The 16,853-nt window shown below is 37.5% G+C and overlaps 1 protein-coding gene across 1 annotated transcript; it reads right to left on the bottom strand.

Moving 5' to 3' along the window:
• Window positions 1–4,533: 4,533 nt before the first annotated feature.
• On the bottom strand, window positions 4,534–8,368 carry SAT1 (spermidine/spermine N1-acetyltransferase 1). The gene is made up of 6 exons (XM_051985107.1): window positions 8,092–8,368; window positions 7,334–7,385; window positions 7,151–7,234; window positions 5,413–5,514; window positions 5,226–5,266; window positions 4,534–5,077 (listed from the first exon to the last, which is right to left on the bottom strand). The coding sequence occupies exons 1-6, from the start codon at window positions 8,155–8,157 to the stop codon at window positions 4,907–4,909; spliced, it is 516 nt and encodes a 171-aa protein (XP_051841067.1). The 5' UTR covers window positions 8,158–8,368; the 3' UTR covers window positions 4,534–4,906.
• Between the last annotated feature and the right edge of the window lie 8,485 nt (window positions 8,369–16,853).

Raw genomic sequence — 16,853 nt, forward strand, 5'->3', positions numbered from 1 at the left:
ATAGTGATCTCCATAAACTATGGTTGGTCTGGATCCTGATTAGAGATTATATTTTGAGAATTGTATAAGAACTATGCTAAAGAAATTACTTTAGATTTCTTTTATGGCATTTCTAGCAGGCCATTGGACACTATGCCTCGTGAACTTTGTTGGGACTCATTGGTGTTAAAGGTACCAAATATGAAATCTTTGGGTAGTAGAGGGTCCACAATACAATTTGAGTATCACCAGAAGCAGATTAAAATGACATGGGCAAATATTTAATAAAATAAATAAAAATACAGTAAAACAATAATGGTATATTTTAAAACTAAGTCAACATGAGGCCCACAGGATTCCTCATAAATGCTTTAGTGTTTCCCATTTCTGTTTTGAATTTAACGTCACTGTTGTAAGACAAAGGGAAGATTCTTGAAAGGGCAGTCCTTGATTATCTCCAAGGTCCCATAGACTTTTATAGAATTGGTAATACAGACAATGTATCCCAGTTCATTTGCTGAGGAATGGGGATGGGCATGGGGGCAGAATGCATCATGAAAAGATTTAAAAGGAGAAATGAATTCTGCTCTTACTCCTATAGATCAGAGTTTTCTTTTCCTCCTCCCTCCTCCCTTTCTTTCCCCCTTATTTCTTCCCCCCTTTCCTTCCTGTCTTCATTCTTCCCTCCTTCCCTCCCTCCCTTCCTTTCTTCCTCCTCTTTCTCTTTTTTTCTTCCTTCCCTTCTTACTATATATCTATTTATCAGTTCTTTTAATTTCCTCCTATTTTTCTACTTTCCTTTTGATCTTGGTTACATTTTATTTGTAAAAAAAAAAAAATTAATGTAATGTAATTGAAACTATCCATTTTATATCTAACTTTGCTTTCTATCTCGTTTATTCACAAATTCTTTGCATCTCCATAAATTTTATAAGTAATATGTTCCTTATTCTTCTAATTTTCTTGTAAAATCTCTCTTCATAATCTAGGTCATGTATCCATTTTGATCTTATCTTGGTAAATGGTTTAAGATATTGGTGTATGCTCAATTTCTACTAGACCAATTTTTCCCCCAATTTTTTTTTTTTTTTTTACCAAATAATGAATTCTTATCCCCAAGTCTTAAGTTTTTACCCTTGTCAAATGCAAGTTTATTATGTTTATTTGCTATTGAAGGTCTGTGGAGGTGGACTTTTAAATGAGGGGCTGGGATGAAAGCCTTCACAATTCCTCCTGTTGAGAACATGATTTGATTATGAGACTGTCACCTCCAGTAATTTAGACAAAAGAATTCATCTCTATCCAGACCACTCTGCTTGGTTTTCTCCTTCATGAGGGTGACACTAGATTTCAGTGAAGGGGTAAAATGGCATAGACTTCATGCTCTGGCTGAAATTCGCCTAGATTAGACTCTTGTTACATTCAAACTAAAAGTAAGGTCTTCTACTTGGGTAGGGTCCTGCCCAAGACCAAAAGCATGTACACTAAGGATTAGGTCAATCTCATCTATCTACCTTGTTCTTCAGAGATTAGCTTTCCCACAGGGACTAGTCCCTGAATGAAGAAATAAAAAGCCTGGACTCTAAAAATTAATAATTGGTTATTAACATAAGAGAAAAATAATCATTTCTCTCATGGTGGTCACTGGACCACTTTTTCCCAGTGAGGACCTGAGCCTTCATTTATAGTGATACAGAAGCCACCTGTCAGTGGCTGCTGGAGATCTAACTCAGATCTGTAGAATGAATCTCTTCATGTGAGAGGATAATGATGATACAAGGAGACTGAAAGGCAGTTGCATTCTCTGACTCTCTCCTCTTCCCTCTTGCCTCCAATTTATTTCATTCCCCATTCACAAGGAACATTTTCATCAGCAAAGGCCACTCTGAAACTCCCTCAAGTGTTATGATTCACAGCTGTGGAGGCTCTCAAAGAATTGACCTGCCCCTTCACTTAGGTACAGTCCTTAACATTCGTTAACCCACCACAAAGACCAAATCATTAAGAAATGCCCTCTAAAAGGAAGTAGTAAAATTTGGGATTTCAGATCTTTATTTTCATCTATATTTTGGTCACTTATTCAGTGAAGTCTTAGCTGCTATCCTATTAAAACTTGGAGGGTATGGTATCATACGAATTACAGCCTTCACTGAGCCTGTAACAACAACCCTTTGCTATCCTTTCATAATTTTATCTCTCTGAGGCATAATCATGACAAGTTCTATTTGCCTCCAACAAACAGATCTTAAATCACTCATCGCCTAGTGGCTGCACTTTTTTGGGGTGGGATCGGGATGGGAGGTGGGGGTGTGGGAATAGGGAAGTTATTTTTCTTAGTTTTTCTTTTTCTTCTCCAGAGCAGTCTATGTCAGCCTTCCCAAATCCCAAGGTTAAGCTTGTCAGTAATAGCCCCAAAGCCATTTAAATAGCAGAAGGTCCCCTTTAGACCCTTTAGATTTAGGCTGTGTTAGGAACAATATCTGCTATGTAAGGCTATTTTTTTCCTTAAAATTTATTAAAGTTATCTTTAGAATTTAATTGAAACGTAATTGATTCTGGGTGACTAAGGCTCCAACTAGATCTAGTGACCTAAGTACAAAATGAGGATTCAGCTTTTGACCAGCTTGGCCAACACTGAGATAGGAAAGCTACATATAGCTCAAATCACTGCTATATCATTGCTGAGTAATTCTCTGCTATGGCTAAGTAAACTTCCTTTTGTTAAATTATTTACCAATGTCCTACAATGGTCTCATTTCACCCCAACATTGCACCTAAATTACTAGGTTAATCTGAGGCTGGCCCAGTTTCCATCAAATCTAATGAAATTTGACCATAGCTTGATGTTTTGGCCTTTTGTATCTTATATTGACTAAATATCTTTTTTCTCTTGTTGATAATAGGAAGCACCCAACAGAGAATAAACTATTGAACTTAAAAATTTTCTTTTGAAATAAAATAAAAAATGTGTTCCATCAACCCTAGAACAAAGCTTGTAAGCACATTTAAATTGGCACTTAAAATTAGTGGCATATGGGTATAAAATCAAACTGACCCTCCCATCCTCATTTCCTCTCTAGGCTCCACATTGTAAAATATTAGGGCAATATTCCTCTAAAATCCTTGGAACTATCTTATTGTGTAACTTTATTGAGCCTCCCTTAACTTTAAGTTCCAAAATAATTTCCTTTGCTGTATCTTTTGTCTTCCATCTGATGATTTTCTTTGAGGTGTATAGAATGAAAACTTGCAAAGAAACTCTTTTTTTGCTCAAATACAAAATTAGGTTGCTGTTCCTAAAAGGCTAAGATATCCTTCCCCTGGACCCTGAGAGGGTAATGGCTAAACTAAAAATTTTAAATAAGTAAAAAAATTAATGAAAACATTTTTTTTTTTAGTTCATTTCTGACTAATCTGAGACTCCTGAAAGGGACTAGTGTAATATGGATTAAATGGTTCTAGGTTTACTTATACAGTGAACCTTCTATCAATTTTGACTGGAAAATTGTATCTATTATCCAGGAATGTTAAAAATTCTAACTTAAATGGCTTGCATTAGAGATATCTAAGGAGGTGAAGAGATTCTGCCAGTTTAGACTTCTAAATGGAAAAAATGTTTAGGATTTAGACTAATTTTCAACTCATAAAACTATTCCTGGTAGGCTTATGTCTAAAATAGAGCACATAATTTTCCTCCATATGGGGTTGGATTGTCCCAGAGGGTAACTAGCTTTGTGGCCTGTAGAATAGACAGTTGTATGCTGTCCTTCCCATTTTTTTGAGTGGAGCAGCTTTTCCTAGATAGTGTCTCCCAAGAAAATTGTCCATAAAAAACTGGTCTGATAGAAATTCACAAACCCTGAATAAATTAGTTTCTTATGAAGTTAATTTGACATATATATCATATATAACATGTATATAGTTAATATATACACATTAACTTTATATAGCTATATATACACACATGTATACATACATGTATATATGTATCTACATATATATTTATATATGTATAGTAGACAGAGGGCAAATCTTGGAGTTAGGAAGAATTTACTCTAAGACCTAAGTTTAAGCCAGGGATGAGGAATGTCTGGTTGATAGTCTGTATGATGTCTGAGAAATCATGTACTAAGGCAATTGTGAGTGATGATGAGCTAAAAGCTAGGGACAACAACCTCCTACTGTTGTTGATAATTTTGTATGATCCTCAAATAATGTTATAAATACTCAAATGGCCCTTGGAAGAAAAAATATTACTTAAGCTCTCAGTGCTCTTGCCAGCTCCCTAAAACCTGTTACTAATCTGCATCTGTGGAAGGAGTTATCAAGCTAACTATTCCCTACACCAGTGGAATCAGGTCTGGACCCCCCAAAAACTAGATTATGTATAAAGTACTAGTTGGATTTCAATTTCAATTTTAGCCATCTGAGAAGAGTTTCTAAGTAGTGTGCTTTAGTATCCTTTTTCTTAGTTAACAGTGAACTCTTGTGGGGAAAAAGATGACAAAAATCCACAGTGATTATTTAAAAAGCATATACCCAACAAAATTGCAATTAAATTGAAGACTAGTTTATTTAAAAAAAAAAAAAAGACAATTAAACAGAAACTCTATGTACCAGTGTGTACATTGTACACATTAATGACTCACAAGAATGAAGTTTTATTCATTTACATTTTAAGATGACACCACCTTGTTTATGAGAAGATGCTCACAGAAAAGTCTGATTTCAAACTGCCCATAGACCTGATGTTTTAGCACCAGATCCCAGGAACAAACATGCTACAACGCCACTGGTAATAAAGCTTTTGAATGACTGCTCATGCTATGACTTGACTACAAAACAGGATAGAAAGCAAGAAGTTGAGAATTTATTCTACGTAGACTGGTGCAGGAATAGAACTTGTCAGCATTGATGCTAGCACTTTTCACTCTTCTGCTGCCATCTTTACTAAGTACTCTTTGTCGATCTTGAAAAGTCTCCATCCTTCTTCACTGGATAGATCAGAAGCTCCTCTTCTCTTGTAGAACTGGATAGAGGGCTCATTCCATTCAGCCACTAAGAAATGCATGCTGCTACATCGGCATTTGACTGCAACCTATTAGAGGGATTGTGTTTTAAAAACCAAACCCCACAAATAAAGGACTCTTTCTTCCCAATGCTCTCTGTTGAAAATTATTTCAGGGACTCTAGTCAAACTTCAGAATCTTTAAAGATTGAAGAATACAAAAAGAAAAGTGACTTACCTGACTTAGGTTCTTCAGAATTTCAGAACCAATGCCAAACCCTAGGAAAGATCAGGAAAGAATTGTTCAACTAATGGTTATTTTCAAGAAGAATAGACCGAAAGAGTGGGGATGGGTGGGAGGGGAAATGAATTGAAGAATATTTCCTAAATTTCCTTTTAGGCATATTCCTTGATTTCTTCCATACCTCTGAATTCATTCATTACAAAGAAGTCTTCAAGATACAACAGCTTCCCGATCCATGGGTCATAAGTAAAGTAGTACATAGCAAAGCCAACAATGCTGTATCCTGAAACAAAGCATCACAGAATTTCTTTTTTAGTAAAAAAAAAAAGAGCAGAGTAAAAAAAAAAGTCCACAGCACTTGTAGCCACACACTCAGAAGAATGTTTACAGGTTTTAAAATTTTACATGCATGGATCTGAAAACTAAGCTGCTATCGGGCAGTCTCTGCATGCAGCTATCAGCTGTTGTTATGCTAGAACAGTATGGTCCATTGTTAGGCTATTCCGCTGTTCTCAAGAGTTTGCAAGAAGCACACATTAGAGCTGGAGGCAAGGGAAGAATTCTGATATTTCTGAATAACAGCTTTGTCTTATGTATGACCCATTCTGCAATCTCCTGGATCCCTCACAGAAAGTTTGACAGTTTTAATGGCTTGAGAGAGCTGAGCTGCTATGACCTTTATGTAAACACAGACATTATTCACATCCTACTGAGTTACTGGTATGTCCACTTGTGAATATAAATTAGGTTTACACGGCAGTTCAGAATATTAAGTACAAGGAGCTCATGAACTCTACTTCCTTGAAGTCAGAATACCATGCTAGTAACTTCAGCTAATTCAAGAACTTTAAAAAAAAATTTACATGTTCTCCAATTTACTCTCCCCAGTTTTTCAAGGTACCAAGAGGCAGATAAACAGCTGCTAAATAACCTCCTTGTACCACCCATTAGCACTTCACTCTTAATCCTCATAAGGTAGGTGAAAGTGCTGCCTCTTTCTTTCCTTTACCCTAAGGAACGGGTTTCTGGGGGGGGGGGAACAAATACCCCCCCTCAAAATTCCCTTGGGACAACTCCCTCCCACTTCCCCATTCTTCCACCCCCATTTCAAAGAGAGTTTCCCTTTTTAGCTGGATTCCCATTCAGTAAACAAAAGGAGCCAGCAACTCCAAGTAGCTAACTTAACTTAGAATTTATCAATAACCCAAACATTAGGAGTCAATTGTCAAATTAAACTCATTAGCCAAGTTCACCCTGATTTGTAAACACAAACAGGAAGAGAGTATAATGGAGTTTCTGATCTACCGTGTTATTGTTTTGTTTTGTTTTATTTTGTTTATTTGTTTTGTACTGTGTGGGAAGAGGACTTGTCCCTCTAGGCCTTACCTCATTTATCATGATCATCTACTTTATTGAGTAACGGATCTTTTAGTTACCTCCCCGCCCATCCATGTACACGGAAGGGCCATGTACATGGCGAAGCTAGAGACTGTAACCTGAAGATTGGGACAAATTAAAGAAAAAATGTGATTCAACACGATTACAGAAAAGGTTATGTTAGGGTCAAACAAGAAGAACCATTTTATGAAACTGAATTACATCAAATGACATCATACCCAATTTTCCGGGGAATATGTAGGGCATTTTTGCTGACCAATTAACTCACCCTATTTTTTTTTTTTTTTTTAGCACGGCACTACATCAACTTTTTTTTTTCTTCCTAGTTTCAACATTGGATTGCCTTATTTCTGGCCACCTTCCCAAAAACACACTCAACTTTTGAATTAGCCGACAGTTCTAAGCAAAAACTAGACATTATATCAACATCCTGTCTCTTTCTGATTAACTACTGGGGTTGGGGTAGGGAAAAAGAGGGGGAACAGGAAGAACAACTGGACTAATAGGCCAAAGTTTGTTACCTTCAGGTGTCCAATGCTCTTTTGGCACTTCTGCAACCAGGCAGTGGTAGAAAGGGTGCTCTCCAAACCCATCTTCAAGCAGATCTACAAAAAAAAGGCCAACAAAGACAGACAGAAATAATGGCTAATGGCTAAGGTGAAAGACAGAAAGTTATTTGACAAATCTCACATCAAATAAGTTACCTTTTTCAGTTAGCACTACTTGTTCTTCCATTTCTTCATATTTAGCTAGTTCCTAATGGAGAAAAAGAGAGAAAAGAGAAATAAAAAAATAACATAAGAATTTGAGATATTTTTTTATCTACCAGAGAAAGCCAGAGTCAGCTAGAAAGAGGCAGGGTTATTTACTCGCACCTGCAACGTCAGGGCTCAGGCTCCGGGCCAATGACTCTACTCTAGGAGGGGGAGGAGAAGGTCTAGCCTAAGGGAGAACTGGATTGTAGCCAGTTTCCCGATCAACTATAAACACACGTAACTGACCTGAAACTAAAAGGAAAAAAGAAACAAACAAAGAAACCCTAGATTTCAGCCAGAAGAGGGAGGCAGGAAATCCAGCCACCTTCTAGTTACTGGTGTGAGAGGGTGCAATGCTCGGATTACACAGCCAATCCCCAGGTAGGGGAAGTGGAAAGTGCGTTGGTTTGGGGGAGTCCCGGGCCCCCCTGGTCTCTTACGACCTTTTGTTTGTATTTCTAACCCTAGTTCTACCTGACATACATCCATCCATCTTTCTCTCTTTCTTCCTCTCCCCTCCCCCCTTTCTTTCTTATTTGGGCAACACAGTTAAACTCTTTGGTTCTCAGTTTCCTCATCTGAAAAAAAGAGGAGGAGGAAGAAGGGTTGACTATTGGGCGATTGAAGTCCTCTCCAATTCTAAAATCTAAACTCAAATTTAAGAAAACGAGAAACTAAACAATCTCCCGAAGTGTGGTGGGGGCTACCTTGATTAGCCGGAGAATATCACTGCAGTCGGCGGGCGTGGCGGAGCGGATCACGAAATTAGCCATTTTCGTCTTTTGCTTTTTTTCCCTTTGCGGACTAAGCCCCTGTACTTGAACAGCAGGAGGAGGTGGTTCCTCATTCGTCTCCCGGGAGCTTCCTCTCCTCAGTCAGGCTGGCACCATGACACGGGGCCCGGCGGCAAACGACGAAGGGTCTCTTCCCAGAGGTTTCACAGACAACCGTACTATACAGCTACAGCGCAGTTGTGCAACCTTTGGCTCCCTGGGAGTCTCTATTTACCGAGGAGCTGGCCCCGCCTGTGAGCTCCACTTCGGCCAATGGGACAAAGCCCAACCCTAGAGAAAGAGTTTTCTTTCTCTCTCTCTCTTTCTCTCCCCCACCCCCAGCTTTTTCTCAAACACCCTGCTCCACCCTAGATTTTCCTAGTCCAGCGCAGACCCACTTAGCTCCTGCCTAGAACCTTCCTCATACTCTTTTTTCCCTTCCGGAACCTTTATCCATGTGCTGGGGACCCTGACCATTAGCTGAAGCATTCTTAAGCTGCGATATGGAAGCGCCGCCTGGTGTTGAGTTCGCCGCTATAGTTTGAACCAAGCAAAATTTGTTTTTTAATTACATTTTTTTTTCAGGTAACACAAATTTTATTTTCCCATCACCCATTGGGAAAAAGAAAGCGAAGCAAAACCTTGTTTCATTTGTTTATTTTTGGCATTAATATAATTTTTTTTGAATTTCGAATTCTCTCCCCTCCCCCCTTCTTCATCTATTATGAAGGCGAGAAATGTGATATTAATTATACATGTGAAATCATGCAAAACACTTTTCTATAATAGCCATGTTGCAAGAAAAAAAAGGAAGAAAAATAAAGTGAAAATGTTTGTTAGTCTGCACTCAGACGTTATCAGTTCCTTATCTGAAAGTGGGAAATATTTTTCATCATAAATCCTGAAACGAAACCTTGTATCAAATATACATATTCGGGGAAACCTTCTCCCTCCCCCTCCCCCAATCAAATTTCAGCACTGTCCAGAAATGTATCAAGCTTTACCTTGATTCTTACTTCTCTTAGAAGATGGTTACCCTGTCTCACCATAGGTTTTCTGGAGTCAAGGTCTTTGAATTCAAAGAACAGGGTTCTTAAGGCTTTTAAAGCTGTTCGTCTTTGCAATGTTGTGATTGGATAAATTGATCTCCTGGTACTGTTTTCTTCATTCTGTATTTGCCTTTGGTCTTTCACCCTCACCGTGAAATTCATCTTTAAAAAAATCTTTTTTTTTTTTTTTTTTTTCTATTAGCATGTCTAGATCTCATAAACTCAGGAAGCTAGAGTTTATGGTCCAGGAGAAGGTCAGAAAAGCATTTTGGAAATGGGTGAGAAGACAGGAAAAAGAACACCGACTGTTTTTGAACTCTAGGTATTGATTTCAAAGTACAGACAGTAGAGTACAATTAGACAGATAAGAAACCAGTTGCCTCCTTTTATTACTCTCTTATCCTGTGCTATTTTGATGTTCCCTAAACTTGTCAGTGATCTACCTACTGACACATTTGTGGCTCCAAACTTTCCTGAGGCTAGTGAGAAGTAAGATAGTCCAAAATAGTTTTTCCCCCTATCCTTCTCCAAAGGTGTCCATATATCTAGAGCAGCAAGGGATTCAGAAGTCTCAGAGATCATTTGATTCAATCCCTTTTTCACCTAATGAGATTTTTTCCCCCAAAACAACACCATTTCTTGGAGAAGAGCTTCTCCCAGAGTCGGCTGTAGTTGAAGACTAAAGTCTAAATAATGCCAGGCTGATCTGGAGATCTGGAGAGTGATTTAGACAGCATAGTCCAAAGTAAATGAGAAATCTGTAGTCTTACTAAAATGTCTTTATCTTGAGGAGAAAATAACTGAGAGGTTTTATGTTTTCTGCAATTATGTAGACTTATTAGTCTAGTATTTTAAGCATTTTCTCTGGTGGGGACAATTACAAATATTATTTGTATAGGAAGTAATTTTTTTGGAAGGGATGCTTCTCACTTTGAGGAGATCTAATATATAAACTTTGATTTTAGAGATTTCATTGAAGTTAAACCAGATCAAGAATGATAAAGAGGAACAGGAGCCCGACTTTCCCTTTCTTTTTTAGGGCATAGGACTGCTTTTGACATGAACCTAGTCTATATGAAAGGTCACAACAAAAAGTGGCCATTTTCAAAGTTCCAGATTTCAAGAATCTTCCTAAGTCCGAAATTGGGTCTGAGTATCCAAAGAGTAATTGGACATTTGTACTGTAGGGCAAGCTGCTTAATGCCAATGAAAACAAATCTATCACTGAGGCAATCTTCTGAGGACTTCCTCTGTCATTTATATAAAGTAAATGAGAATCTAGGAAGGAAAGTGATCATTTAAGAAAAGAAACTGATTACAAATCTAGAGTCACTTTCTATTTGGAAACAGCAAGATGTGAATTTCAAGGTATATTTTAAATATTTGAAGGGAAGAATAAGTAACACATGTAGATTAGAGTTGGGCAGTGAAGAAACCAACAGATAAATTGTCAGAACCCCCATGCCAAGACCATTCCTTTCTTTCTTCTTATTAGAAAATAGCTTGTTTTCCAAAATAAAGGCCCAACAAGCAAGCTGTAGCATAATAATAGTAGTTTTCACTCACCCTGCCGCTAAATCACAGACCTGACTCAAACCAGCCGCAGGTGGTCCCTAAACTTGAGCAAGCACCTGCAAATATTGCATTCCAGTCATGAAGTCCTGCTATGAATAGACTTTTTGTTACTTGACAAACTTGCTACATTGTTGCTGTTACATTTCACTGCCCCTGTTACAACTCACTGCTTACATTCTTTGTCTTGCTACCTCTAAATATATTAAGGATTAGCTTGATTGCCTTGAGTCTCCTTAGTCCTGGACCAGGCTCCAGCATTTGTGTCAAGTTTTTCTATTTCAACAGAATAAAGAAGACTTTTTTGCCTATAACTTTCATGAGCTTTTTTTGCTTTATTTTATTTTTCAGAGTTGACAGTTGGTGTAAAATTCTCTGCTTTAATCTTTGTGGGCTCTTTGGTAATTGATTCTTCATATTTGCCAAGGTATATGCCTACCAGAGGGATATTGGGTCAAAGATATGAATTTTTAAGGCATTTTCCTAGCCAGATTATTTATTGGTTTTTAAAATGGTTGCATTAGGGCAGAATCAAGGTGGTGAAGTACAAATCAGCATTTTTGCCCACTTCTCTCCACACATTTTCTCCACAACAAACTAAATTGAATTCCACTTAGGAAAAGCAAGAAAAGTCATAGTGAATCATTTTCCCTGCCTAGGACAGTATAGAAAGTACAAAAGATGAGTTCTGCTATGACGGGCTTGTCCAGAAAAGTAGCATGGTAGTAGTGGCCTCAGCAGTCAGATGGGAGCAAGTTCAGGGAGATGCTGGGGAACCTCGGAATTAGTGGTGGGAGAAAGAAATTTGGCCATACTTCAGGGATTATCTGTAATTGCTGAGCAAATTAAAAAGGGACCAAATTCCTAAAATAGGAGAAGTATGACATTCTAGTTGAAACTGCTAAGAAAAAACTACTTGGTAGGAGTTGGAGGATGATATAGGGAAAGGAAGAAGAAGGAAAAGTCTTGATCTCAGCTTTGGATTGTACTCTATTTCATTGTTCCTTCCTGGCCCTTTCCCTTCTTCAGCAGAGAACTCCCCCTTCTTCCCCTCTCCCCCCTTGCCATTTAATAGTATTTTATTTTTTTCCAATTACATGTAAAGATAGTTTTCAACACTCATTTTTATAAGATTTTAAGTTCCAAAATTTCCTTCTTTCTTCCCTTTCCTTCCCTTCTTCCTCCACAAGCAATCTGATATAGCTTATAATCAAATAAAAAAAGTTCCCCCATTAGTCATGTTGTGAAAGGAAATAAAAAACCAAAAAGGCAAAACCACAAGAAAGAAAAAACAAAAAATAAAATTTAAAAAGTGAAAATAGTATGCTTCAATCTGCATTCAGTCTCCACATTTCTTTTTTAAATCGATTGGAATTCTCTTGGGTCACTTATTACTGAGAAGAATTGATTATCACATAACGTTACTGTTACTGTGTACAATATTCTCCTGGTTCTGTTCACTTTGAATGGAACTGATGGGATGAAGTATTTCTCCCATCACTGTCACACAATCCCTATACTCGGAGTGGGAAGATGAGACCTTGGGCCTCAGGTTTCAGAAAGTCACATGATTCCTATTCCCAACCTTGAATCCTGGGATGCAGGACATTAGTGAAGTTGCAGGAAGTGATATGACCTGTGGATGGCAGACAACATTGGTGATCATTGGTCAAAGATAGTTATGTCCGTATATAGGACTGCTTGCCATCTAGGGGAGGGAGTGGAGGGAGGGAGGAGAAAAATCGGAACAGAAGCGAGTGCAAGGGATAATGTTGTAAAAAAAAATTACTCTGGCATGGGTTCTATCAATAAAAAATTATTATATTAAAAAAAAGGATAGTTATGTCTTTTTAGTCTATCCAATGAGAAGGCTCAGGTATTTTGCTTTTTAAGTCCTGGACAAGGTGGAAGCTGGTCAGGTTCCAGGAGCACATGAAGGAAATTGGGATGGCTCCCAGGTGTGTCTGGATCTCTCCCTGCAGGGACTAAATAAATGCTTTCTCTTTGCCTCTGATTAGTTAATTTGGGAAAGGGGGTCTTGCGCCAATCTCACACAGTTTATGGGGGCTCATCTGGGATCTGTAGCTTCTCAGAGAGATGGCTGAGATCCTGATTCAAGGTAGGCACCAGGTTGGGTTCTCTGACTAACCTTGAGATCAGACTCTCAGCCTCCCTCTCTGTGAAGAATGGGCCTAGGAGAGATGCTCAGATACAATCAGAAGGCACACAAGTCTTTGAAGATGAAGCCCAGGTAAGAGAGAGCCAGGTAACTCAAGCATGCTTAATCCATAGGGGCACTATCTATTAATGTGTCCTTAAACTATGCTTAACTGATGGGCCCTGGGATCTGGCCACGTGAGGCCAGAGGGAGAGAAAGAAACTATGTTTAATTACTTTAATGAAATTCGTTATTTTAGATAAGCAGTTTTATATTATTGGGAATTTAAAACTGTATTTGATTAGATTTTTAAATTAAAATATAGGTTATTAAAGCAAAATGCCAGTAGCTTACCTTAGGAGAGGTCATATTTGTATCTCCCTACTTAGATGTTATATTCCTTCTAGAAGTACTGGGTAATTTGTAAATTATGACTTATGCCTTAAAATTTTTCTCAGCTCTGCTGGAGATATATATATGTTTTATGAAATTTGATTCAAAATTATTTAATTGTGAATTTTAAAGTTTAAAAAAAGTGATTTAAAGACAAGGGATAAGAATGATTTGTAAAAGCAATGAATAATTTAAATGGAGCATCTAGTTAGAAGGGTTATTGGTTTGGGAGTGTGTTTAAAATACGTCAGAAAAAGATTGAGCATGTAGGCATCTGGAGGAGATAGATAGAGTTGGGACAGGGGAAGAGATGGTGTGAGAGAAGGAGGAAAAGAGAGAGGAAAATGGCTTGCTGGAAATAGGGGACAGAAAAGGTGGATGCTCTCAGTGAACTTGTCATTTGCCAAGGGAAAAATGATATTCCATGAAGTTGGGGCCTGTTTTTGGCTGGCAGATTGGATCCTGGGGGACTTGGCAACCTATGGGGAGTTGGGAGAAATGCCATGTGGAGTGGAGGTAAGGACAGCCACATGAAAAGGACCTTGTCAGGTGACAATCTAATTCCCCTTCCCCCATTAAGTGTGGTGCAACCACTTTTTTTTTTTTAAAACAAACTGCAGCTCCTTGCTGATTGAAACATGAATTGCTTATACTGTTTAAAGGAACAGCCTACATTTACATGGTGTTAATAATTGAATGTTTTTTTTTTTCCAAGTCTATAACTGTTCTAAGAGGTTTGTTGAAACCGTAAGTTTTCTGAAAGCAATTTATTTCTACTAAAGTATCCCATCTATCTTCAGCAAATTATTTAATGTTTATCTAAGTGAATAATAGTCTCGTTGTTTAAGGAATATGATGATAAAAAACCTAGAGTAGAAACCTAGTCTGATAATTTGATAGGGTTATTTACAAAAGCTTAATTTTTTTTTAGAAGGAAGAGATTATTAATGTTAATTCTGAAAGATTCTTTTTATGTAAAAAATGATATTCTGTATGTTTTAATTGATTGTATTCAGTCATCTTAAAGTTGTGCCATTATTTAAAGGGACTCTGAGAATAATAGTTTTTTCCTTTGTCTCATTGAAAATATTTCTGCTATGGACAATATGCAATTTAGAATTTTTCTATGTTTTGGATGTTTTAAAAGTAAAATGATCTAATGTTGAACTTAGAATCATTAACTTAGATATGAAAGATAAGCTGTGAACTTTCTAGGATGAATCTCTTACTGTGATTTTTGAGAGCTTGATTCATCTGAAGCTTTGATTAATGATAATTGCTGTAGAAGATAAAATCTCTTGGAACTGCAGTTGATATTTATTTGGAGTTTTAAATTCAGGTATGATCATCAAGCCAGTGATCCATCATTTGAGAAGAATATTCCATAAGCTTCCCAGAAGAAGTTGTTGCAGGTGGAAGTTAGTATCTGGGAATGAGTTAGGAAGATGATCTTGGTCTCTGCTTAAGGTAAGATCTTTCTGACTCAGTTTCCTAGTGGTGTTCTTTTGAATGAGAACCCATATGATTATTCCTGAGTCTGACTTAAGGTGGAATTCTTAAACAGTTACCTGAAGTAAAACTGCTTTAAGGAATTCATGCCCCTGATTTTTCCTCTTGCAGAAAATTTTAGGAAATTTCTGCAATCAGAACAAGTGGTCAGTGGAAGATATAAAACACAATACAAGTATAGATATTTTAATTTGCAGCCCATACCTGGAGGACTTTGTGGTTGCTGTTATAACATCTTTAACTCTTTTGCTTCCTGGGGCCAGAGTTTCTTTTTTTAAAGGCCTATTTCACCCAAGTATTTGGGGCCATTCCCACTTTCCCTTTTGTTCATTGAGAGGGAGCAGATGTGTAACCTCTAAATACCATTTGGTAGTTGCTCCTTACTGATCTGAGACCACAGGTCTCTGTGCCAATGACAATAGTCAATGGAAACTCAGCTTGTGACCCAGACTTGTAACCACAGCATCTTTGTTCTTTCTCTATCCTCCAGGAAATTTCTGTTGGCTGTAAAGGATATTCTTCAATAAACCTTATTAGGATGTTAAATTCTCTGTGTCACCTATTCCTTTCCCCAGTGGGATGGTGATTAGTTTATTTCAAAGTCATTCAGTTTGAGGGCAATTGCTGCTAAATGTAGAAAATAATGAGAATAGGAGAAACTGATCAATTCCCCTTTTCAATTATTTCTAAAGACCCCCAAAGAACATTATTTTAATGCTACTAGAGAAAGCCACACAACCATATTGCCTGGGTCAACTACAAATTGTTGTTATATAATCTCAGTTGGTATATTCATTGCAAACCTTTCATTTTTCCTAAATTTACTACTTGTTGACATTTCCATATCACCTGTTCTGAAGCTTCTCTTCTCTCTTGAAGATACCTATTCCATACCCAGCTCCCAAATGAAGAGATATTTATTGAACATTTGCTATGTGCAAAACAGTATGATAAATAATAGGCATACAAAGAGAAAAGCAAGACAGTTCCTACTCTCAAGAAACTTTTGTTCTAATGGAGGGAGATAACACACATAGAAAGTTTCAGCTGCAAGTGAAAATATTTATTGGTACAAAGCTTAGCATGGCAAAATAGATTATAATGCATCATTATTAATATTATTTCCTTTGATAGAGCTATAGAAATTTCTGATACTGAACCATTTTTCAGTGCCAAGGAATTTGGTAATAAAAACTCTCCTTTCTGTGTTGCCATTGGCTTGTGGGTTCCAAGGAGGTGGGGGTTGCCATATTATTTTCCCCAGCAGGATTTTACACTGCTTCACATCCCAAATGATGACTACAAGGATTGGGTTGGCAGCTGGGTGCCTGGGCATTTCTGTTCTCAGAACTTTTGGACTCAGGGTCCTGAGTGTCTCCATTGGGGTCTGAGGGAGGGGGTTAGTTAAATTGGTAGAAGGGTTTAATTTTCTTGAAGCATACACTTTTTGTCTTTCCTTTGCCTCAAATCTCTTCAACTCTCCACTCTCCACTCAGCTGTCAAATCGATCTTCCTAAAATGTAAGTCTGACAATATCAACCATTCCCCTCCTCCATTCAAAAAACCCCAGTGGTTCCCTATTATATTTAGGATCACACATAAAATTCTCTATTTGGTTTTTGAAACCTTTCAGAACTTGCTCCCTTCCTCATTTTCCAGTCTTTGTACAGCTTACTGTTCTCTATTTCTGCAAGCCAGTGCAATTACTCCTAGAAAAACTGTCTATACTTGTCACTTCAGTTTCTCATAATCTAGCTGCCAACTCTACGATATTGTTCTTTCTATGGTTACAAATGATTTCTTAGTTGCTAAACTCAATAATCATTTTTCACACCTCATGTTTCTTGATTTCTCTGTAGCATTTGATTTTTGATCACCTTCTCCTTGAGATATTCTGTCTAATCTGAGTTTTTATGACTTTTCTCTCCTGTCTATTTATTCTTAGTATACTTTTCAAGATCATTATTCATGCCCTGCACCCATTGTATGTGTATCCCAAAGTTCTGTCTTAGCCC

This window comes from Antechinus flavipes, chromosome 3 (assembly GCF_016432865.1).
Source record: "Antechinus flavipes isolate AdamAnt ecotype Samford, QLD, Australia chromosome 3, AdamAnt_v2, whole genome shotgun sequence".
Taxonomy (NCBI): Eukaryota; Metazoa; Chordata; class Mammalia; order Dasyuromorphia; family Dasyuridae; genus Antechinus; species Antechinus flavipes.